This window comes from Mauremys mutica, chromosome 11 (assembly GCF_020497125.1).
Source record: "Mauremys mutica isolate MM-2020 ecotype Southern chromosome 11, ASM2049712v1, whole genome shotgun sequence".
NCBI lineage: Eukaryota > Metazoa > Chordata > Testudines > Geoemydidae > Mauremys > Mauremys mutica.
In genome coordinates, this window is record NC_059082.1 from 15,305,443 (window position 1) to 15,328,771 (window position 23,329).

The 23,329-nt window shown below is 53.2% G+C and overlaps 1 protein-coding gene and 2 long non-coding RNA genes across 10 annotated transcripts in view; 1 reads left to right on the forward strand and 2 right to left on the reverse strand.

The window, feature by feature from the left end:
- The window catches only part of WDR93 (WD repeat domain 93), a 23,208-nt gene extending 6,628 nt beyond the window's left edge, over positions 1 to 16,580 (forward strand). For 3 of the 7 annotated variants that reach the window (XM_044978761.1, XM_044978762.1, XM_044978760.1), the window contains exons 6-17: positions 518 to 645; positions 1,256 to 1,294; positions 3,176 to 3,263; positions 4,328 to 4,511; positions 4,764 to 4,834; positions 7,134 to 7,220; positions 9,235 to 9,366; positions 10,646 to 10,841; positions 11,519 to 11,579; positions 12,145 to 12,301; positions 13,511 to 13,694; positions 15,023 to 16,579. In XM_044978761.1, coding sequence (XP_044834696.1) covers positions 518 to 645; positions 1,256 to 1,294; positions 3,176 to 3,263; positions 4,328 to 4,511; positions 4,764 to 4,834; positions 7,134 to 7,220; positions 9,235 to 9,366; positions 10,646 to 10,841; positions 11,519 to 11,579; positions 12,145 to 12,301; positions 13,511 to 13,694; positions 15,023 to 15,122 — 1,427 coding nt within the window. In that variant the 3' untranslated portion in view covers positions 15,123 to 16,579. Of the gene's footprint in view, positions 1 to 504; positions 646 to 1,255; positions 1,299 to 3,175; positions 3,264 to 4,327; positions 4,512 to 4,763; positions 4,835 to 7,133; positions 7,221 to 9,031; positions 9,141 to 9,234; positions 9,368 to 10,645; positions 10,842 to 11,518; positions 11,694 to 12,144; positions 12,302 to 13,510; positions 13,695 to 15,022 lie in introns of those variants that run through there. The other 4 variants (XM_044978763.1, XR_006572286.1, XM_044978764.1 and 1 more) reach the window with 4 other exon arrangements.
- Positions 4,715 to 6,220, reverse strand: LOC123343595. The gene is made up of 3 exons (XR_006572290.1): positions 5,850 to 6,220; positions 5,237 to 5,368; positions 4,715 to 4,940 (listed from the first exon to the last, which is right to left on the reverse strand). It is a non-coding gene; the product is annotated as an uncharacterized LOC123343595 (long non-coding RNA).
- Positions 9,361 to 23,329, reverse strand: part of LOC123343594 — a 96,541-nt gene continuing 82,572 nt past the window's right edge. For both annotated transcript variants that reach the window (XR_006572289.1, XR_006572288.1), the window contains exons 2-3: positions 18,797 to 18,893; positions 9,361 to 9,631 (exon numbers count right to left, since the gene is read on the reverse strand). This is a non-coding gene — a long non-coding RNA (uncharacterized LOC123343594). The remainder of the gene's footprint in view (positions 9,632 to 18,796; positions 18,894 to 23,329) is intronic.

Sequence of the window (23,329 nt, forward strand, 5' to 3'; positions counted from 1 at the left end):
GCTCCTCAACCCCATCCCCAGGCCCCACATTTACACCGGGAGCATATGGGCCTGTATACTGAGAGGCTGTCTGCTCTGACACAGGCTGGAGAACTGCACAGAGACGCCCTCCCCAAACCTGCTGCAGCAAACAACCCTCGCCAAAGCACAGGAGTTTCTTAGTCCCAGTTCTAGTCTCAGAGCAGTGAGGGCCATGTGAATGCCCCCTTCTGCCCCAGAAGGGTCTCGATGCCCCACAAAGGAGCTCTGCTGGAACCTTGAGGGCTAGAAAAGCAGGACATGTGACACCCCACAGGCAGCCAATAGAAGACCACTTTGCAACATGACCCAGTCTGGATAGCTGTACTCCCTAGATCAGCATCCATGATATGGGGCTTTGTGGGGATATGAGCTGGGGGATCCTATATTTGAAAGGAAACACTAATCCCATTCTTGAGGGTACATAATAGCAGAGTCCTCTTGCCTGAGAAACCTTTTCTCCTCCTTTCCAATTGCTCAATGCAGTTTCCCAATGCAGGCAGCACAGAAGCTTGGCTGGAGATCTACCGATTGCCTAAGGAGTCCTGGCTGAAGGAGACAGACCATTCCCAGGCAGCTGCAGCAGTGTCATCTTTCAGGGAGAGGCGGCTCAGCCAGGCGTCTACGGTACAAAATGTTTTTCTTTCCTACTGAGATATCTTCTGTCTTGTCCTTTCACCTCCATCTCTTTCCATAGCCCTTGTTCTCACAGCTCCACTGGCTGCACCGACCAGGCTGGGTGGGTTTGTTGGCACCTTGATGGGGAAGGAAGCGGGGACGTTGTCACCCAACCCAGATTTCACAAGCCCCTTGTATTGTTGGGCCACTATTGTCACCCACAAGACAAGTTTTCCAAGGAGGTTCCTCTAGATCAGAGGCCACAATTCAATGTGCTCCCCTCCTGCTAAGTGTTGCCCCCAACTAGGGAGGGGTCCAGTGCAGGGTGGTTTCTCAGGGAGCCATTTCTACCCCCTAAAATGCCCTTCATACTGGCAGAATGGCCCAAAAGGGCCTTAGTGTAACTGAGAATTGGGTGCGGTAGCTCCAAGTGTGAGTCAGGGAAGCTGATTCTCCAGTCTGGGCTTCTTTGAATTGGCTTCATTTTTCAGTCCCAGGCCAAAAAGAGGACCTGGCTGTGTGTCAGAGCCCCACTTGCTCAGGTGGAGAAGGGGATGCTCTGGATTACCATGGCCAGCTTGTGTGAACTAACCACAGCCTCCTTCTATTTCCTTGGCAGAAAAGTCTGGACCTGCCGGGAGAGGGCTCTGCAGAAACGGTAACCAAGGCCTGAGTGAGAATTTACCAAGCTCTCCAGGCAGATTATAGATGTTGAGTTGGGGGCTGCACCTTGAACCCCCTGCATCCCAGCCCTTGGGGAAGAGCGCCAGGAATCTGGGCCCCATTCTTTGTTCTAAGCATCTAGTGGATCCATTCCAATGTTCACCTGGGCTAGTCCCCTCCAGACCCCAGATCAGCAGAGGCTGGCCTTGCCATTGAACAGGAGCTGCTGTTCAGCACTGATGGGCCAGCTCCCCACCCCCAGTGGCTGAGACCCAAGGCAAACGAACACCTAACATTCCCCTCTCTACTGCTCCAAGTACTCCCCTTCCCCCTTGCATACACCTAGGTCTTCAGTCTCACTAATCCACATGCAGGTACCTAGCCACGTCTCTGTGCAAAGACCAGTGCTGAGGGCAGGAAGCTGATCATAGATTATCGGGGTTGGAAGGGACCTCAAGAGGTCATCTAGTCCAACCCCCTGATCAAAGCAGGACCCTGCTGCTGGCCTCTTGCTTGTGGCAAGTGTCCGATTCCCCATTCCCAACCGAGCAGAGGGGATTCTAGCCCATCACAGGTACCTTGAAACCCACATTGGTTCTTGTATTCAGCAGCAATCTGAGTATCCCTCACCCCTAGTTCTCTCTCACTGGAGCCTGAAGACATCACATGCTGTAACCAGGACCATGCTGCATCCAGGGACCTTTGGGGAGGGATCCCTAATGGTAGTTAGGCAGAGATGAAAGTCAGTCAGTCTGGTCCGGCATACCGGCAAGAGCCAGTACGCCATGCTGGACCGGACCGGTTTCCCCGGGCTGGTGATTTAAAGAGCCCGGGGCTCCCTGCAGCAGCCAAAGCCCAGGGCCCTTTAAATCTCCTCCTGAGCCCCACTGCTGGAGCCCTGGGGTAGCAGCAGCAGGATTCCGGTGGTGATTTAAAGGCCCAGGGCTCCGGCCACTGCAGGGAGCCCTGGCCCCTTAAAGCGCCGCCCAAGCCCTGCTGCCACTATCCCAAGGCTCCGGGAGCAGGGCTTGGGCGGCACTTTAAAGGGCCAGGGGCTCCCCACAGCGGCCATAGTCTTGGCCCTTTAAAGCGCTGCCCGAGCCCTGCCACTGCTACACCGGGGCTTAGGCAGCAGGACTCAGGCAGCGATTTAAAGGGCCCGGGGCTCCCCGCCACCGGAGCCCCGGGCCCTTTAAATTACCACACTAGCCCGGCTGCCGGAGCCCTGGGGTAGCGGCGGCAGGGCTCTATTGACAATTTAAAGGGCCCGGAAGTCCTCTGCAGTAGTGGCGGCCAGTCCTCCGGGCCCTTTAAATTGCCCCTGAGCTCTGGGGCTCCCAGCCACCTCTGCAGCTGGTAGCTCGGAGGTGATTTAAAGGCCTCGGGTCTCCAGGCCACAGTCAGAACCCCAGGGCCTTTAAATCAAGATTTAAAGGCCCCACCTCTTCCAGTTGAGGTCATCCCATACCGGTAAGTCCTTTAACTTACTTTCACCTCTGTAGTGAAGGTACCCTAAAGGGTAGGGTATTTGGAGCACTGGGTGATAGGGCATCTGGGGAAGAGCTGAGGGTGGAGTGCTAATGAAAGTAGGATCCCATGGGGCAGTGCGTGTTTCCCTTCTGATGGAAGCTATGCTTTGGCTCCATCCCTCAGGCCGGTGGGGCATGGCCTACATAGTGCACACAGTGACAGTGGTAGCAGCATGCTGGGAGGGGAGTGTTGCGAACCCTTCCTGGGAGGAAGGTTTGAAACACCAGGGAACAATTCTGCAGGTTTCAGCTGTGAGAACTTTGTCGTCGGTAGCATGAGGCAGCACCGGCCACAGAGCAGCTCCTGGACATGCCGGTGCTCAGGGTGGCTGTCTCTTCCATTGTAGGAATCACCCATGTCTGCAAACAGAGTTGAAACTAAGCTGAGTCTACCAGTGCTGCTGCTGAAGGTCAGGTCGCCCAAACCTCTGACAGGTCAGGCCCCTTCTCTCGGGCCCTTTGTTTTTGGTGGGGAAGTGGGAATTTACTCAAGTCTGGTTAAGTAATAATGGTTGTGCCTCTCTGCATATTTGTGTCTCTCTTTAGGTGCTTTCATGTGTCTGTCTCTGTGTGTTTGTGTTTCTCTCTGCGTGAGTGGCTGGATAGCAACATAAAGATAAAAAATTACAGTAAAATGCCCACTGGTGCTACCTTGCCTGTGGCTCATCTCTGATCCTGGAGTGGGACTTATTAGTACCCCAGCTGCATTAGTGATGCATCACCTCTATTAACGATTATTATGTATATTACAGTGGTGCCCAAGGCCCCACCTGCGACCAAGGCTCTGTGGCAGTGGGGTACAACACACACATGCAGATACTACCCCTACCCCATGGAGCTTTGAATCTCTTCCTCTTGCTCACTGCCTGGTCTTAGTGGCCTTTCCTCTCCTCCACCCTTATTCTTACCAAGAGCAATGCCAGACTCAGCCTGGCTGTCTGAGCCCACATGATCCCTATCCAATATCAGCTATAGAGGGGTAGAGCAGCTGACCAGAGAGAAGAACACAGAGGGAGGCAGCCTGGGGTTTGGGCCCCTTCCCCAGGGATAGGTGAGGCAGAAAGCAGCCACCATTGCTGTTGTAAAAGGAGCTGGCTCCTGGCCAGGGACATGGGCCTTATGCTAGGTCAAAGGCCTGGGAGAGGTGGTTCCATCCAAAGGAGAGAGAATGGACTCAAGTCTCCCACCTCCAGAATGGTGTGACCCTACATGAAAGGGGAAGGGTTGTCCCTCCCCCAAGAGCAGTGGTTCTCAAACTGGGGCCACTGCTTGTGTAGGGAAAGCCCTTGGCAGGCTGGGCCAGTTTGTTTACCTGCTGTGTCTGCAGGTTCAGCCAATCGTGGCTCCCACTGGCCGCGGTTCGCTGCTCCCAGCCAATGGGAGCTTTCCCTACCCAAGCAGCGGCCCCAATTTGGGAACCACTGCCCAAGAGCCTTGCTAGATCTCAATGGATTCTGCTTCTTCTGGGGCTCTCCCCCCCCTTGGTGTTCACCATCCAGGAAGCACTTTTAAAAGCCCTTTAGAGGCCCTGATGAAGATTGATGATGGCAGTGTGATCGGCTTGGGGCAGAATCACATGATCAAAGACTACCAATGGGAACAGCAGGATGCAATCTTTCGCAGCACCTTCGAAAAGCATCTGGAGAGAGAAAGTGAGCCTGACAGCAAGGAGGAGAAACCCAGGTGAGAGGGATGCAGGAATGCAGCTCCACTCCTTGCATGCTGGCATTTCAGCCCAGGGATTCATAGGAGTTGCCATCACACTCCACCATCATCAGGGCACTTCCCAACTATTACTCTGAACCGTGGCACCAGAGGTTGGCTCCCTGGTCCCAAGCCATGAGGGTATGGCCACAGCCACTCCTGATCATGTTGAATTGCTCTGTTTATCAAGGTATTTCCATAGCATGTATTTATTATCCCTTCCTTTCTCAGCCACGCTGTGTTTCATTTTCTCCTACCCAGCCGGATACTGCAGATCGGACCCGAAATCAAAGCACAGCCAGGTAATATAAAGCGGATAGACAGAATGCATAATTAATCTGTGAACTCACTGCTGCAGGATATTGAGTTTCAAACTAGATCAGGCATTATGATGACAAAGAATAGCATCTGCAAAGACATAAGCCAGGATGAAAATGATAAGGGCTATCAATCCTCATGCACTAGGCATATGCAAAATGCCAGCTGGGTTCATAAGAACTTGCCCCATGGTATATTACTGCACAAGAGAAGATTTATATCCTCCTCTGCAGCATCTGACATTGGTCACCCTGGGAACGAGGATGCGGGACTAGATGGATGACTGGCTACTTTCCTGTGGGTCTAACCAAAGCAGGGTAAAGTGGGCACTGCCATAGGCCAGGAAGTGCTGTGAGTGGGCCGGGGCAACAGGTGTCATTGCTTACTGCCGGTTCATGATTCAGCAGTGAAGCTCTCTGTCCGTGTCCAGCCATCTTGGTTTATAATTCAGCAGCCACAGAAACTGCTGCAACAGATGTTCCCAGTCGGTGATGCATGGAGAGCTGGCTCTCTTTCTTCTTCTCAGATGAGAGCAAGAGGGTGGGAGTGGGAGGAAGAGAAGAGCAGAAGGTGCCCATGAAGTTAGTTGTCCCTTGTGAAGAAGAGTTCTTATTGCACTAAAGAAGCCCTGTAATGGGGCGACAATTCACCTTGCAGCGCCTCCTGCTGGTTGCCCAGGGAATTAGCTCTCCAGCCTTTGGAGCATCCTCTGCAGGTGCAAGTTTCACCTGTCACTGGCCCCTGTGTCCCTCCCAGACCCCAGTGCCCCTTTCCCTTGGGTGCTGCCCCCTGGAAGTACCCCTTCAGCTCTCTGGGTCTCCCCTCCCAGGGGAATCCCCAACCCCCTATCCCCACCTCAGTATATGGCTACTGCCAGTCACCATCTAGCCCCCACCCACTGGGGCAGACTGCAGTGTATACACCATTCATCACTGGCAAAGCGGGGTTTGGACCTGCTGCCTTTGCCTACCCCAGACTACCCCTCTGTAGCCCCAGTACCTGTTTTGGCCTTTATCAAGGCCTGCAGCCTAGGGGTTCTGCCAGCTGAAGCACCCCAGCTCCTTTAGCCTTTCCCCCACCAGCTCAGCTCCCAGGCAGCCAGGCCCTTCTCCCTCAAGAGCTAGAGGGAGAATCCTCTCAGCACCTGGCTTCACTGGCCGTTATAGGGCCAGCTATGGTCTGATTGGGGCATGGCCACAGCTGTGGCTGTTTCCCCAATCAGCCAAGGCTTGCTTCTCTCCCTAGCAGCAGCCCTCATGCAGCCTCAGCCCTGTCCCCGGGGCTGATTTCAAGCCCTTCAGGGCAGGAGCGGGTGACCACCCCGCTACAAGCCCCAAATCCATAAATGCTTTTCCCCGGTACTCTATCAGATGGATGCTCTGGGTTTGCCAATGACAGAGAGGCAGGGCCAGATGATGGGGAATGGGAGGGGAGGTCTCCAGAGTCAATCTCCCTGTTAATATGTGACTCCCACTATGGGCACATTTGAGAACACCCCGTGCTCCTGACTGGTTGAGTCACTGTGGCAGCTTGGCTGCTGTGGCATTCTGGGATGCAGTGAAAGGAACAGCCTTCCTCTCGCTGAACCAACTGGTGTCGCCAGCATTTTAACCAGCAGTTCCTGTCCTCAGGCAGGTCAGCAAGTGGCACCAGCGCATTAGCCTGCCATCTTTGTGCCAACGTCTCCTCACTCAAACCAGCTGTGTGGCCCAGGCCCCAAGGAAGTTCATAGAATCATAGAATTCAAGATCAGAAGGGACCATTATGATCATCTAGTCTGACCTCCTGCAAGATGCAGGCCACATAAGCCGATCCACCCACTCCTTTAGCAAGCGACCCCTGCCCCATGCTTGTCATAGGTCAGGTGCCTGCTGCTCCCAATATATGCTGGCACTGGGGGCATGGCTGTTGATGGCAGAGGGGCATAGTTCTCACACCATTGCACAGCAAATGTCTCTCTCCAAACACTTCTACGTCCCCAGTGGTTGACTGGGCGTCCTGCTGCCTGGACCACCTCTTGTAATGGGGACTGCCAGGTGTGGAGGAGGGGCTGACATAGGCAGTCAGAAGAGACAGGCAGGGAAAAAATATCACCAGGAATAAGAACTTTTGTTCTATTTCTGGCTCTGAATGAGCAACTCCAAGGGATGCGGGGCCCAGACAAGTTTCTCCAGCGTGCTGATGCAGCTGGCACAGGAGACTTCTCTGTGTCGCTCGGATTCCTTCAATCCAGGCTTTCGAGCTGCCCACTCCCCTCTCCTTTCTCTGATCTCCCTCTTCCAGATGTGCCCACTGGCATCAGTGTGCATTGGAATGGAAGCCACAATCTCTGCCTGTATTTACTCACCCGGCCATCAAAGGAGAAAACAGGTAAGAAGCGAAAGGATGGGGGGCAGGAGGGTACTTATTTTCAGATTGCTGCTGTAGATTTCAAAAGAAAGTGGTTTGTACTAAAAAGCTTTTCCCTTTAACCCTGCACGGGCAGGAGATCTTCTGACCCGAGAAGGGCCCCCACTGTCAGGTTGACATGTCCCAGAGGGCATGGCCCCTGACCTTTTCCATACCTTTTGCCCTGGTAGGGCACTGTGTGTTTGTCCCCATGGAGCTCAGTCTCCCACAGCCTCAGCATTTCTGAGTCAGTAATTCACAGCAACCAGCAGTGAGCTCACAGCAGAGACGGAAACTGGGGCTGACCAGAGAGTGCTTCCACCCTGCCCAAGTGTGAGGAAGAGGCTTAAGGGCTAAAAGGACAACGACACCAGGAAGGGGATTGTTTTTCCAGACATGCTGGGATGGGAATCCTCTAAAAGCAGCATCCTTAGCCCCAGGGCTGGGGGGCAGGGAGTACTTTATTTCACTCTCGGTTGGCCAGTGTTGAGAAGGGGCTCAGCCAGCTTTCAGGGCTGCCTGGGGGTGGGGGTGGGGCAAGTGGGGCAATTTTTTTTTTAAAAATAGGAGATATACCAATCTCCTAGAACTGGAAGGGACCTTGAAAGGTCATTGAGTCCAGCCCCCTGCCTTCACTAGCAGGACCAGTTTTTGCCCCAGATCCCTAAGTGGCCCCCTCAAGGATTGAACCACAACCCTGGGTTTAGCAGACCAATGCTCAAACCACTGAGCCAGGGCCGCCCAGAGGATTCCGGGGGCCCGGGGTCTTCGGCGGCGGGGGGGCCCTTCCGTTCCGGGACCCGCCGCCAAAGTGCCCCGAAGACCCGCGGCGGGAGCCCCCCGCCGCCGAATTACCGCCGAAGCGGGACCGCCGCCGAAGCGCAGCCCGGTCTTCGGCGGTAATTCGGTGGCGGGGGGGGGGGGTCCCCGCCGCGGGCCTTCCAGGCACTTAGGCAGCGGGTCCCGGAACAGAAGGGCCCCCCCGCCGCCGAAGACCGGGCTGCGCTTCGGCGGCGGCGGGTCCCGGTCCCGCCCCCGGCCCCGACAGTCCCGCTCCTCCCCCCCGGTCCGGTCCCGGCCCCAGCCTCTTACCGAGCACGTCTCCGGCGGGGCCTGAGCTCCGTCCCGCTCAGAGCCGCGTGGTGAGGGGGCGGGGCTGTGAGCTCCACGCCGAGCGGAGGCAGCTGCCCCGCCCCCTCCCCACGGCGCTCTGAGCGGGGCGGGGCTCAGGCCCCGTTGGAGCTCCCAGCCCCGCCCCCTCACCACGCGGCTCTGAGCGGGACGGAGCTCAGGCCCCGCCAGAGACGTGCTCGGTAAGAGGCTGGGGCTGGGGCTGGGGCGGGACCGTCTCTGAGCGGGGCGGGACTCAGGGGCCCCGCCGGAGACGCTCCAGGAGAGGGGCGGAGGCGGGAGCCTCCGCTCTTCTCTTGGGGGCCCCTGCGGAGCCTGGGGCCCGGGGCAAATTGCCCCCTTTGCCCCCCCCTCTGGGCGGCCCTGCACTGAGCTATCCCTCCCCCCCAGTTTGTCCTGGGCCCCACAGGGGCCTCGCGAGCCCTGGCCTAGCGGCGGTCCAGGTCTTCGGCAGCATTTCAGTCGAAGACGCGGAGCGACTGAAGGGCCCCCCGCCGCTGAAGACCCAGACTGCTGTCAGGTGAATACAAGCACCGCAGCTCCCCTGCTTTGCCCCAGGCCCCCTGAATCCTCTGGGCAGCCCTGCCAGCTTTTATTAGCTAGAAGAAGTGAGACATAAGAGAGGAGAGGAACTGGCCCCATGATTCACATTTCTCCATTAGGCCAGGGTGGCAGCTGGATGGTGAGGATTTCCAGATGGACAGTGTCCCAAGTGAGGCCACTACAGCAGGCAGCTCCTGAACTGCACCTATTGTACTCAGCCCAAGAAGGGTAACACACACCAGAGGCTGATGTGGGTGGGGGGGACTCCCCATCTCCCTGAAGATGAGGCTCAGTTGTTCATAGGCCATGCTTCTCCCTCCAGATGCTGAGCTAAAACCTGACACTGTCTGGCCATGTGCCGCTCCAATCACCTGCTCAGCTGTCACCTCCTGCTCCTCTTACATGGCTCTGGCATGTGAAGATGGGATGATAACGGTGTGGGACAGATGTCTAGGTGAGCTCTCCCATTGCTGGAATTGATGGGTACCTGTGGGAGGCTGACGGGGATTCTCTCCCTTGGGACTTGGGGGTCTGGATGTGCCAGCTGGGGATCACAGAGGGGTTTTCAAGAACATTTTCCAAAAAAATCTGCAGGCTCACTGGTTCCTAGCAACAGGTGGGCAAACATCCCAGGTGCCTTAGCTGAGTAGCAGAGTCTCTCATGTCACATGGCCTGAGTTTTCAGGGGCCAGTTCCAGTTCTGACAGAACTATCCCGTCCTGCAAGAAGACAGTGAAATCAAGATGTCTTTGAGGCTGGCCAACAGTTATGTTTGCAGCAGCTAAGGCTATAAGTGCCTAGGGTGACCAGATGAGATGAAGAAAATATCAGGACACACGGGGGGGGGGGTGTCCACCGGCAGAGCACCAAAAAAAAAGCCAAGTGGTGGCAGTGGAGGAAAAAAAAAAAGTTGAATGCTGCCGGCGGAGCAAAAAAAACAAAACAAAAAACCGGTGCTGCCAGCAGAGCACAATATCATCCCAACCAAAGGTCGGTCGGGACATGGGACAACAACCCAAATATCGGGACGGTCCTGATTTTTACCGGGATGTCTGGTCACCCTATAAGTGCCCTGCCTGAATGTTTTGGGGACATTCCCCCATTTGGGCAACATAGCCTCACGCTATTTGTGGGGCTGAAGCAGTGTCAGCACATCATGACCCTACGATTCACTATGACAGGTTCACAGCATCACTGGGCTGTGATGCAATGACTGTCCCAGAGCAAAGCTCAAGAGCATGCCCTACTCTGTACTTGGGCCGGTCCTGTGACTGCACCGGGGCAGGCCACAGTCCCACCCAAATCCATTGGTGATGCAGTGTCAGCATGCTGTGATACTGCACCGCCACATGGCAATGTAAAGATTGCGTCCATCAGTCCAAAGCTGAGAAGGTGGCAACCTTGCCATGGCGTGCCATGCTGCGCCATAGCCACGAGGACTGCAGGCAAAATGAGCCCAAAACAGAACCTGGCCCAGTTCCTAGCCAAGCCAGTAAGATGGAGCTATGCTCAACTTCCCTCCCATACAAGTCACTAGCTCTCTATGGTACTAACAGAGGTGCCCATTAGTTCAGCCTGGGTGGCATGGAACCATGCTGAGCTTCCCTCACATGGAGGTCACCTCCTTGGTGCCAGGCTGAGTCTCTGTCAGGTGGAGGCCAGATTCAGTGCTGGCCCCTGTATCTCCAAACTGGTGTTTGTGTCCGACTTGTGGGTGCTTGTGCCTTTCCCAGGATTCCCACTAGCTGTGACTGCCCTTCCAGAGGGATGTCTCAGCCGCACCATCCACTTCCTGCAGACATCTGCAGCTCCAAGGGACCAGCTGCCTAGGCCCAAAGTGCAGCTTCTGGTGCTGTGTACGGATGGGTCTCTCCACCTGGTTACAGTGTCAGGGCCCAGAGAGTCCAGGACCGTGCTCCTGGCAGACAGGTGAGGTGGGTTCTGCTAGGCCCCAGGGAGATTGGTCACAGGCCAGATCAATTGTCTCAGTGGCGTGGTGGGGGTTCCCCTTTGCTAGAAGGGAGTTGCAAACACTTCCCCTCCCCTTGGGAGACCCCACCACTGTCTTTGGGGAGGCGGGAATCCACCCAGCAAACTCTCCCACCCCATTATCAGTACCAAACACTCAACCTTAGTAGCAACAGTCACTTTGTTTAGCAATACACAATCACAGTCCTTCAGGCATGGATCGGGGCATCTCCTTCCCTCTGAGCTCCGGCTGATGCACAGTGTGACACGGGCTCATGAGACCACAGGCTCAGGCTGCCCTTTGGCTTGTCCCCACAGCTCTGCCTGGAGCCACATCTCAGCCAGCATTGTCCCTGCAGTAGCCACCGCAAGGTGTTGCTGGTGCCTGGAGAGCTTGGAACAGAAGTTGGGGTGGAATTCCCTGCCTTGTGCCTGCCCAACTCTTGTTTGCTCATGTTCCTGCCAATCAGAGCTTTGAGGGTAGGGCCAGCTCCCAGTTTGCTGATCTCAGTAGGGCAGCATTTGGCCTAAATCCCCCATGAACCCCTGCATCATGCACTACAGCTCTCGCTGTCCTGGCTCCTCAAAGTGCTATGTCTGCTCCCAAGCAGCATCCTAAGGGTGGGTTTATTTTACAGGTCCGAGGACCCAGATCAGACCATCAGCGCAGTAGCACCGATTCCAGCCTTTCCTGGTGCAGTGAGTGTTGCAAGTCGCGCCCTCTAGGGTTCTGTGTCCTCTGAAGAGCATGACTGTGCAGTAGGGTCTGGGGGGCACAACACTAGCAGCTGGCCCCAGGCACCAAGCGCTGAGGTGAGGGCTGAGCGGCAGCACCCCCAGGAAATCCCAGACTTTGGAGGGGTGGAGAGGTCACAAGGCAAGTCCAGCCCACCCAGTTATAAACTCCAGGTGGCAAGTGGAGCCCTGTGGCCAGTGGAGATGGACAGCCATTTCAAAAACAGGCACAAGGACCTTGTGGAAAATAAAGGGTTAAAAGCATCTGGCTGGAGCCAGCCCAAGTGCAGCAAGCACTGAGCAAGCTGTGCTCTGCTGTTCACCTCAAACCTGACCCACAGCATTTCTGCTATTGCAGCCCTGGGTTCTTCACACACCTCTGGCCCATGCACCTCATTTCCGGTCTGCAGGGTTCCTGCATCCCGCTAAGGCTTTCAGGGCTTTCTCCTGCCCCAGTCCCAGCCAAGAGCAATGGGAATGGCCCTGCAAGTGCTCTCCATGCAGCTCCTGTGCCCTGTTGCTCTTTCAGGTGCTGGTGTTCTCCTGGGATGGCACAGTGTGCCTCACAGACACTGCCACGCCACAGACTGTTTGCCACTTCATCACCCCACCCTCTCACACAGTCGCATCCCCCTGGCAACCGGTGTTTACCGTGGATACCACTAACCAATGCCTGCTCCTCCAAGGTAGGGAGTCTGACACAGAAGGGAACGGGTGGAGGGAACTACCTGCTACCATGCACTCCTGTCACAGGTGGGAGGGGAAAGGGGGCCCTGGGTCTCCAGCTCCTGCCAAGGAGTTTCAGGTTAGCAAGTCCTAGGAGATAGAAGGGTCAACTCACAATATGAAATGGGGGTGGGGTTTCCCTGTGTGGCTGCCAGATCTGCACAACCTGCCCCGGACACTAGGCCAATTAGCATTGCTGTGCGGCATCTGTGCACCGGTATCTGTCTGCATGCTGGCCCCACTGAAAGCTGCTCACAGGTAGGACACTGGCCTTTCAGTGCCTCCTACTGGGGAGAGGCAGCAGGGACTGAAAGCTTTAAAACATCATTGCTTGGGCCATGGGGACTGCAGTGTGCGTCCCATGCTTCAATCACTGTACAGGCTGAATTGGGCCAAGGTAACAGGCTGAGTAGACTGGCCACCTCCCCTTTCCCTGAAGCTGGTCTCCTGGAGAAGAGGGCACTGGAAATGCTGGTGCTGCTAGGATGAAACAGCAGCACTGGGGCTGAATTTCTGGTTGACTTTGAGTGCTTGTATCGTTCCCAGTCAGCTGGTGCAGGGGTCCTCAGCCTTACTCATAGGGTGGGCAACATGCTAGTTGAGGGAATGTTTTTTAGACATCTCCCATCCTACTTGCCATCAGTTGGTTCCTGTTAGCCATCACCTGGCCCATCCTCCCTCCCATTTGTGATACTAGAACATCCCTTCTGGTAGTTTCTCAGGTAGCCCACTGCTGCAAGTACCACTGGGAAAGTATTGATGTATTAGTAGCTTCTCCAGGGTGACGTAGCAGCTGGGAACACGGGGGAGGAGGAGCCAGCACCACGTGCACAGCCAGCTCTTTGCCAGCCCCAGTGCGTGCTGTGCAGGCCATGGTGCAAAAACATCCATGCTGGTGGATTTCTAGCAGAGCCCACTTCAGACCTTGGCCTGTGTGGCCAGCTGGTGGCTCAGGACTGTTTGGTCATTCCTGGTGATCGCTGCTCTGAATGAGGCCATTCTCTTCTTCCCCAGCGGAGTAGCTTGACATCAGAGCACTTTGAGAACAGTGTACACAGATTGGTGCAGCCAGCTCTGTGGTGGCCTTGGGTCACTCTTGGCCCCCTGTGATGGTTCTGCAGCATGTGCATCCTACTGAGATACCCTGTCCTCTCTTCTCTGGCACACAGGGGATGAACAGCAGCAGCAGGCTAGTCTGCCGACACAGACCAAGGGCAATCAAAGCTCCATCTTCCTTTTTTATTTTGATTCCTACCAGTCCATGAAGGTTTTCCCAGCAGTACCGGAGCCTCCTCCTGACTCCTTGCAGCACCTGCCATGGGACGAGAGATGTGACATTTTCCTCTGTGACAGGTAAGCTTTTCCCACCAGGAAGTCTGGAGTGTTGGAAGCTGGGACTTGGCTTGCACTCCTGGGAGCACTACAGGGGGAGCTGGGTCCGTGCCAAAGAGCAGACAGACACTCCACCTCAAGCATCCAGCTCTGCCCCTGGGGACACTGCTCTGGCCACAGCAAGGGAGAGATTGTGGATCTCTCCAGCTGATTCTGTTTCCCCATGCACACAATTTCAGGGCAGATTCCTCCTTCATTGAACATACACAGTAGCAGCAGCGGCTCCAGGCACCAGTACTCCAAGGACGTGCCTGGGGCAGCAAGCCACGGGGGGCACCCTGCCGGTCCCTGCGAGGGCAGCAGTCAGGCCGCCTTCGGCGGCTTGCCTGCGGGAAGTCCGCCGGTCCCGTGGCTTCGGTGTACCCGCTGCCGAATTGCTGCCAAATCCGCGGGACCGGCAGACCTCCCGCAGGCAAGCCGCCGAAGGCCACCTGCCTGCTGTGCTTGGGGTGGCAAAAAAGCTAGAGCCGCCCCTGCACAGTAGGTTTCTCTGCTTGAATAGGAACTATTGCATCTTTGATGCAGGAATTCCATCTGCTAGACAGAGACTTTGCTCTCTCATATTGTCAATAGATGGCAGTGTTGCATCACTTACTGGATGACGTGTCTTGAGCTGTTACTTTTGAGAGCCTGTCTGATCCCAGTCAATGGGAATCCTTCCATTGACTTCAGTGGGCTTTGGATCAGGCGTTAAGTTTGAGAGGCTGAAAAGTGTGTGTGTGTGTGTGTGTGTGTGTGTGTGTGAGAGAGAGAGAGAGAGAGAGAGGGGGGGGGGGGGCGCAAAATGACCTAGCAGGTTTCTGTTACCTAGCACCTTTCTCTCTTCTCCTTCTAGGCCTGAGCCAGGGGAGTGGCAGGCTAGCTCAGGGCACAGAGAGCCTTTCATCCCTATAGCACCCACTCAGTAATGCCTCCCCTCCCCATAGATCTGTCCCGAGGAAAAGCCTTTCCGGCCTGCAGCTTTCTACTATGAAAATTGGGGACCCCCCCTAGCCCATTGCTCTGACAGTCAAAGCTCAACCCACACAGGTTTGTAGCAGACCTTAGCTTAGTCCACAGCAGGTACACGTGCAGCACCCTCAGCTTGGCTGCTGACATTCTGGCCCATTGCAGCCCAGCTCAGTGTCCCGAATGGCATGTGAAGAGGTGTCTGGCTGTTTTAGATCTCAATCTGCGCTGGAGGGCGGTGGTGAATGTGCACGGATTTATTTTTAATTGGTTCGGTAGAGCCCAGAGGGCTCAAGGATGGGGAAAAAACAAAGTCTGAGCCCCTGCATTCTCTTCGTTAGGCTGCAGCGCCTGCCAGACCTCAGCCAGCAGGTACCCAAGTGCTGGAGCCAGCTGCGGAAGCATGCAGCCGCCCTGCGGAGGGAGAGCCGGAAGAAGTGATGGGGGCAGGAGGAGCTATAGTTCGGATCAACCTCGCAGCCCTGGGTTGGCACTAGGCCCACAAGCCTGGCCTAGCACTGGCATTTTAACTGACTCATCTCCACCTCAAGGCAGCTCATCCCACTGATTGACTTCCCCCACCTCTAACCCAAGCCCACTGATCAGCCCATGCCAGCAGGGAGCAGCTCCTCCTCCCCTCATTCATCAAGGATACTTGCACCATGTTGGGGCATTCTGATAGCAGTGTCTGCTCATCACAGAGAGGGACCCAGAAACCCAAGCAGTTCAGCTAGAGAACGTGCAGCGCAGCTTTGAGTCCCCCATGGACATGGAAAGTCCGAGCCTAAGCAGAAGCTTCATGAATGCAGTTAGATCCGTGTCTCTCCCTTTCAGTAAAGGCCTTCACACTGTTTGTCTGTCTGTGGTGCTTCAGAGCATTGGCACTGAGATTGCTCTTCTATCCCATCAGCTTTGGGGCTCCCCACAGGCTCATCCCCTTGCAATTTAACCAGCCTGGTGCCTGGGGATGGGAGAGAATAGGACAGTGAATGCAGATGGACAAAGGCACCATTGTCCCACATGGTATTGGTGGCCTTTAGCAGCAACAGGGAATCCAGATGCTCCCCTGAATCACAAGTTTTATTGACCAAGGATGGAACAACACAGTGTTAGAGGCCTATGCTGGCACTGGCCATGCCTCTAGATGCTTCTTCCAGCCAGCATCACTTCTCTACCCAAACCCCACATGAGGAAAGTGTTGCTGTCCATCAGGATCTTCAGTCGGCCCAACGAGATCTACCCATTTATCTAGGTTCTTGGCACTGTGCTATCTGGACACCTGCCATGGGGAAAGGATGAGGAAGAACAGAAGAGGGGGGAAGGCCTGAGAGAGATGGGAGGGAGGAGCAGAACAGTGCTGGGGGTTGGTTGGATTTCTAGTCTTGCCTCCTTGCAACCACACTAACCCTGCCATCTAAGCGGGGAACTATACAGAGCAGTCATTATCCCGGACTCTGTCACATGTCATGTCAGGGAAAGGGGGTGCCTGCAGCCCACAGAGCTGCCTCTGTGACACTCCTGGGATTGACAGGGTGTAGGAGTAGGACTCTGGACTTGAGTCCCATGCGATAATGGAGAAATACTGACCACCTTTGGCCAGGAAATCCAGACTCCGTTCCCAGCAGTCCATGGAGATGCTAGTTATTGGTAGGACATATGGGGTTGGGCATTGCCCTCACAAACTACCTCTGCTGTTACAATCTTGAGAAAGTAACTTCTACACTGGGCCTTGCTGGATACCCAGAGCCAGGCAAACCTGGCTGTGCTTAGGATTTGTTCCTGTTTCATCACCAATTCTGCCTGGACCCAGCAGATGTTCCTTGGGGGAGCTATAAGAAGACTGGGTCACTCTGGACTGGAGAGGCTGCTAAAAGATTCCTGGGGGCTGCATGGGTCAGGGAGAGTTAGAACCACACTCACCCACCCTGCAGGTTGCTTAGAACAGTGGTTCTCAAAGCCGGGCCACTGCTTGTTCAGGGAAAGCCCCTGGCGGGCCGGGCCGGTTTGTTTACCTGCCGCGTCCGCAGGTTCAGCCGATTGCAGCTCCCACTGGCCACGGTTTGCTGCTTCAGGCCAATGGGGGTTGCGGGAAGCGGCGGCCAGTATGTCCCTCAGCCTGTGCCACTTCTAGCAGCTCCCATTGGTCTGGAACAGCGAACCACGGCCCGTGGGAGCCGCGATCGGCCGGACCTGCGGACACAGCAAGTAAACAAACCGGCCTGGCCCGCCAGGGGCTTTCCCTGAACAAGCGGCGGACCGGCTTTGAGAACCACTGGCTTAGAAGATGTTGAGAAGAGCAGCATCAAGCCCAGTGTTTGTTAGATGACTCCACTGAGCAGCAGAGGGAGCTCAAAGAATGCGTTTTGGTTTGAGCTGATCTATGGCCCAGGTCTGCATTCCTTGTGTACCTGCAACTCCAGCTGACTTCAGTGGGGTTTGAATCAATCAGTCCGTCCTTAGTTCTGGGAGTAAGTTTTCCAAAAGTCTGAGGCCCAGTCTACATAAGCTGGAGGCACAATTCCATCACTGGGGTACATGGAACAAGCACAAACTGCAGCTGCGAAAGGGAGATTGCCCCTTGGGAAAGTCAGCCCTTAAAGATTTAACACTAGACAGTGCCACTACTGCCTCCTTGTGGTCAGCTGTTGTCACTAGAGCAGTGGGCTGCAGACTGCTGAGTGCTTTGACTTTCAGTAAGCAATCTTCCCCTTTGGAGGCAGGTGGCAGATCTGGGGAGAAGAGACCAACATCCTCCAGGGATATGCAACAGGGCAGCAGTCACATTGCGTTGCAGTCAGGTTCAAATCCCACAGGCTTTCCTCAGGCAGTTCTCTCTCTGACTTCAAACTGGGGCGTTTTGTCCAAGTGAGGACCAAAGCATTTTGCCCTGAATGTCTGTGGCCTTCGTGACCTATGGGAGTAACACGCAATGGCTAGTGGGGCCCATTTCATCTATGGGAAATTCCCCAGGAAGGTGGCAATAGATCAGCACACTAACCGTTGGCTTTTTAAGCGCAGCTTTGTCATAAATTACACCTGTGGCTAGTTCCCGGACTCTGCACAGAGATTGTGACTCAACAGCAGACAATCCTTCTGTTCCTAGTGCTACTCAGCTTGCATATGCTTCTCCTTACAATGCATCTTAAACGTAGGTGGCTCTTTACTAAAGACTTGAGCTCAGACCCTCAAGGGTATTTAGGCACCCAGCTCCAATTGAAATCAAAAGTTTATGCCTAAAAGCCTTTAAAATATGGCCTTTGGGTCTGATCTTTTAAACACCACCAAAATGTGATTCTCACGGCCACGGTAGTTCTGCCAGCTTCCAGGAATAAGCAGCAATGGGTGGGGCCTCAGATCATTAAACAGAAGCTAGGAGAGAAGCCCAGCCTCTACAGAACTGACCAAGACCCCAGAATGCTCTTGCAAATGCAGGAAGTCAATATAAAACCTAGCCCTGTAGAACTCTTCCCTGTGAATCTCCCCTGTTAGCAGCTTGTAACTGTTTGCTCCCTCTAATGGCTAGTTTAACCCCTCCAGATATTAGTCTTCCAAACCTCAAAGGCTCAGCATAGAATTATTGTGGCTCCCCAGTAACACCAGCCCAGGTTGGGAGATGCCAATTTTCACTGCAAGCCCCCCCCCCCCACCCTCCCCCTGGTGTTCAGTCACTTATCACTTGCCCAACAGGACTCTGTTTTGGCCTAAGTTTTCATGGGTGGTTTCAGCAATTTTTGGAGGGAAACGTGTAAAGAAAACCCATTCAGCTAGCAAAGCATAGGGTACGAGCAGGAAAGAAAACGATCCTTTACACACTTAGAGAGGTTCAGATGTTTGTTTTGCCTTTCAAAACTCATTTAGCTTTAACCATTCAAAGCTGCCACCCTCACTGAGAGGTGTGTGTTACTAAGTGTTGGAAATAAGAATGTTATTTGAAATTAATATCGCTGTGGGAAACCAAACACTAATTTAACCATAAATTCCTTTATTAAATCCAAAGGCCAAATAGTATTTATACAATTGCTCGAAACGTGCGTACAAAGCCTAAATAATCTGCAATATACTACACCCAATACAGTAACAAAAAGTATTCGTAAGCATGTGATCAGTGTACTTACAAATAGGCCAGACCTAGGGATGACAGTCTCATCCTGGCCTACTCCAGCATGATAGTAGGGTCTGACAAAGAACCTTCACATTCATATCTTTCATACCCTGCAACAAACAAACGTCAGAGCCAATTACCACATTCAAATCACTTGTTAGCTAGACAACTCATCCTAATTTTGATCCAAATAAGATTTACAATCTTCCCCCCGCCCCCGGACCAGGGTCTTTCCTGCTTAATCTCTTCCCCTCCTTCCTGCTGGCCAACAGCTTTTTCATTGCACCCTGGGTTCACATAGGATGCCGATAACACTGGTCTGTGGGGTGGGAAGCTCCACGTCGGCTCCTTTTAAGAGAAGTTCTTATTGAAACCCATCTGCAGTCACCCCTATCAGTCAGAGGCCTTCTTAGACGCTTCCCCTTATTCCATTAGTTATGCTTTGAACCAGACATCCTCCCTACTGCATTCCCTTTGGGCCTTATAACTCATTTTCAAGGCCATCCTTCTACCTCCTAGTCAGGGCCTCTCTTTACAACACACAGATATTTCCTTAATCAAAACTTGAGCAAACTATTTTTTTTTAAAATCCTACACTAAGTTGGAGTAAGGGTGGGAGGGTAAGAAATAAAGAGCCTGACTCTGCAGCTAAGCCTCGTGTTTCCTTTGTGCAAGATTCCCCAGCCCCACCTTGCTCCCTGGGCTGCGGAACGGCAGCAGAAATGATATGTGGCCACTACAACAGCACTAAGGCTAGATCAACCCTCCTGCCATACACACACACTGACAAGGATCCCTGGCTGGGAAATCCACATGCCCTGACGCTGTCCCCCAAAGAGCAACTGTGGCTTCACGGCAGTCATCCCTGGAAGAGGGGGTATGATATGGGGGCCGATGTATTCACCTTTTCAATAGGTGGTCAGTTTGTTTGATTGTATTTATTCCCAGATGTGCTTATTAACAAACACAGAACGGTAATGAATAAAGCCCCACTAATGTGTCTGACCAAGCAGGGGCAGCTCTAGGTATTTTGCCACCCCAAGCACGGCAGGCAGGCTGCCTTCGGTGGCTCGCCTGTGGGAGGTCCCCGGTCCCGCGGATTCAGCAGCACGCCTGCGGGAGGTCCGCCGAAGCCACGGGACCAGCGGACCCTCCGCAGGCATGCCGCCGAAGGCAGCCTGCCTGCCGCCCTCACGGCGACCGGCAGAGCGCCCCCCGTGGCTTGCCGCCCCAGGCACACGCTTGGCATGCTGGTGCCTGGAGCCGCCCCTGGATCAAGATAACTCGGGGCGGGGAGACACCATGCAGAACACAAAGGAATAACCAGGTTCAGGACACTGATGAAGTGTCTTAATTTTTAGTCATGACTTTAATGCAGGCCAATTGTCTTCCTTTCCCCTAAGGCCTACAGAATTGTTGGTATGATCAGCTATTTAAAATGTACATTGTGCTTTGGAGCCAGGGGCAGCTTCAGGCACCAGGGCACGCCTGGGGCAGCAAGCTGCAGGGGGCGGGGGGTGGCCTGCTGGTCGCCGTGAGGGTGGCAGTCAGGCTGCCTGTGGTGACATGCCTGCAGGAGGTCTGCCGGTCCCGCGGTTTCAGCGGCAGGTACGCCGAAGGCGCGTTACTAATGGACCTCTTGCAGGCATGCCGCCGAATCTGTGTTACCAGCGGTCCTCCTGCAGGCATGCCACCAAAAGCCACCTGACTGCCTTGGTTGGGCAGCAAAATACATACATGTTTGGAGTACAGTAAACAGCTCTATAAACGTTCTGGAGAGGATCCTAGGCAGTTAATCTTCCACTATTAAAGGGCACGTCTTCCACTCCCACTGCCTCAAAGCATTTGAGCCAAGCCGCTAGGGTGACTGCAGAGCTGGGGACATGATCCTGCTGCCACCACTGAGAGCTAATGAAAAGCCTTGTAAATACCAATATAAAGTAGAGATATAAATCCATCAGGGTTTAAATTGCTCTTTTGGAGGGGCTGAAATCTGTCCTCAGTGAAGTCAAAGGAACTTCCTGGGTTTAACTGAGTGTGGAACTTAGCCATCTATGATTTTTTTAAAGAAAAAAAAAAGTGTAGTGAACTCAAAGGATTATGCAAGCAAACTAACAGTGGCCCCGAGATCCACATGGGGGAACACAAGCAGCACAATTTGGAGAAAGCAGATTGTTACAAGCTTTTATGCCAGGGGGTGATTACTTTTATGGGAGATGGTTTTGTGCTTTAATGTCACTAAATAGTCTGCTACACCTTCGGAGAAGCCAAACACACGTCCTGTCTGTTTCCTCACTCAGCTTTGCTGCAGTGATGGGGAATCTGAGACTGATCCAGTTCAGATTCTGTTCACATCTGAACCCAAAGGGGCAGGTCCACCTAAATATTTACCAAGCAAGGGAAAGGTGGGTTCCCCATGACCTCTGTGGGGAGTGTTGCAAACAGAGGTGAAGAGGGAGAACTAATGCAGACAGCTGAATGGGGTGGCACTCCTCATATCCTGGGGGCCAGGAGGAGGCCAGGACAATTAAACTGGAGGCCTTCATACCTCTGGCCCCTCATGGTGCTCCTGTTGTCCCTGGCAGCATTTCTCCACTGGAAATATTCATGGATTCCACGGCCAGAAGAGACCACTGTGATCATCTAATCTGACCTCCCGACTAACCCAGGCAACAGAACTTAAGAACATAAGAATATCCATACTGGGTCAGACCAATGGTCCACCTAGCCCAGTATCCTGTCTTTGGACAGTGGCCAATACCAGGTGCTTCAATGGTAATTAACAGACTGGAGCAATCAAAGTTATTCCCCTGTCGTCCAGTCCCAGCATCTGGCAGTCAAAGGCCTAGAGACACCAAGAGCATGGGGTTACATCCCTGACCATCTTAGCTACTAGTCATTGATGAACCTAACCTCCATGAATTTACCTAATTCTTTTTTAAATCCAGTTATAGTTTTGACCTTCACAACATCACCTGGCAATGAGTTCCACAGGTTGACCGTGTGTTGTATGAAGAAGTATTTCCTTTTGTTTGTTTTAAACCTGCTGCCTGTTAATTTCGTTGGATGACTCCTGATTCTTGTGTTATGTGAAGGGTAAACAACACATCCTTAGTGACTTTCTCCACACCATTTATGATTGTATAGACCTCTATCATATCCCCCCTTTGTTATCTCTTTTCCAAGCTCACCAGTCCCAGTCTTTTTAATCTTTCCTCCTATGGAAGCTGTTCCATACCATTAATCATTTTTGGTGCCTTTCTCCGTACCTTTTCCAATTCTAATATATCTTCTTTGAGACGGGTATCAGAACTGCATGCAGTATTCAAGGTGTAGGTGTACCATGGATTTATATAGGGGCATGATATTTGCTGTCTTATTACCTATCCCTTTCCTAATGGGTCCTATCATTGTTAGCTTTTTTGACTGCTATTGCATATTGAGTGGGTGTTTTCAGAGAACTAGCCACACTGACTCCAAGGTCTCTTTCTTGAGTGGTAACAGATAATTTAGAGCCCATCATTTTATATGTATAGTTGGGATGTTTTCCAATATGCATTACTTTGCATTTATCAACACTGAATTTCATCTGCCATTTTGTTGCCCAGTCACCCAGGTTTGGGAGATCCCTTTGTAAGTATTCCTCACTGGATGTTCTGAAAAGGTTGGGGTTTTTTGTTTAAAATTCCTTCTAAGTTTTCCCAAGTTTTTAAAGAACCCCTCCAAATTTTTCATTCCCCAACCTTTTTTGCCACAGAAAGTTTGGGAAAAGACATCTCTTCCCCTCTCCCCCTTCTCCCCGCCTCCAGTTTGGGGTTTTTCTATTAAAAGAACTGGAAAATTTCTCAAAAAATTTTTTTTTTCAAGCAAGATTTTTATTTAAAAAATGCTCCCTCCCCTTCAAATAGTTTTTTTGGACAAAATAGTCAAACCAGCTCTAGGCATAGGGGTGTTAATGGCAAAGAACTAGGGTCATGATTTTCAGAAGTTACTAGTGATTTTTGGGTGCCCAACTTGAGACACCTTCAAAGGGACTGAGTTTCCGGAAGTGCTGAGTTTCCTTCCCAACTTTTTAAAACCAGGAACCCTTAAGGCGTTTCGGATTGGATATCTAAAATCTTGGCCTTGATGCTTTGAGTACATAAAGCTTAGCCAGCGACGTGCCTGGAAACAACTAACACTCTAATGGATTGTGGCAAGGGCACGTTCCACTCCTGCCTCTTTCCAGACAAACTATTCAGAGACCTTCTTCAGGTAGAACACCCAATGATGGATAAACAAAGTTCATTCCCACCACTGTTACAGATCATGTACCAGCTTTAACAGTATTCTGGGGCTTGAAGGCTCCTGAGCCCAGCAGGGGAGAGTCCGCCTGTGACTGTGGCTCTACCAGCCTACAGTTCTTCCACTTTCTCTCTTCTCCCTTTTGCACTTCCTTCTTATGCCTTTGTACCCTCTGAGCTAATGAAATGGTTAGTCTGGAGAGAGAGATACAAGATATAATCAGTCTATGAATATGGCACAGTTCCCATTTTCACGTGGGCAC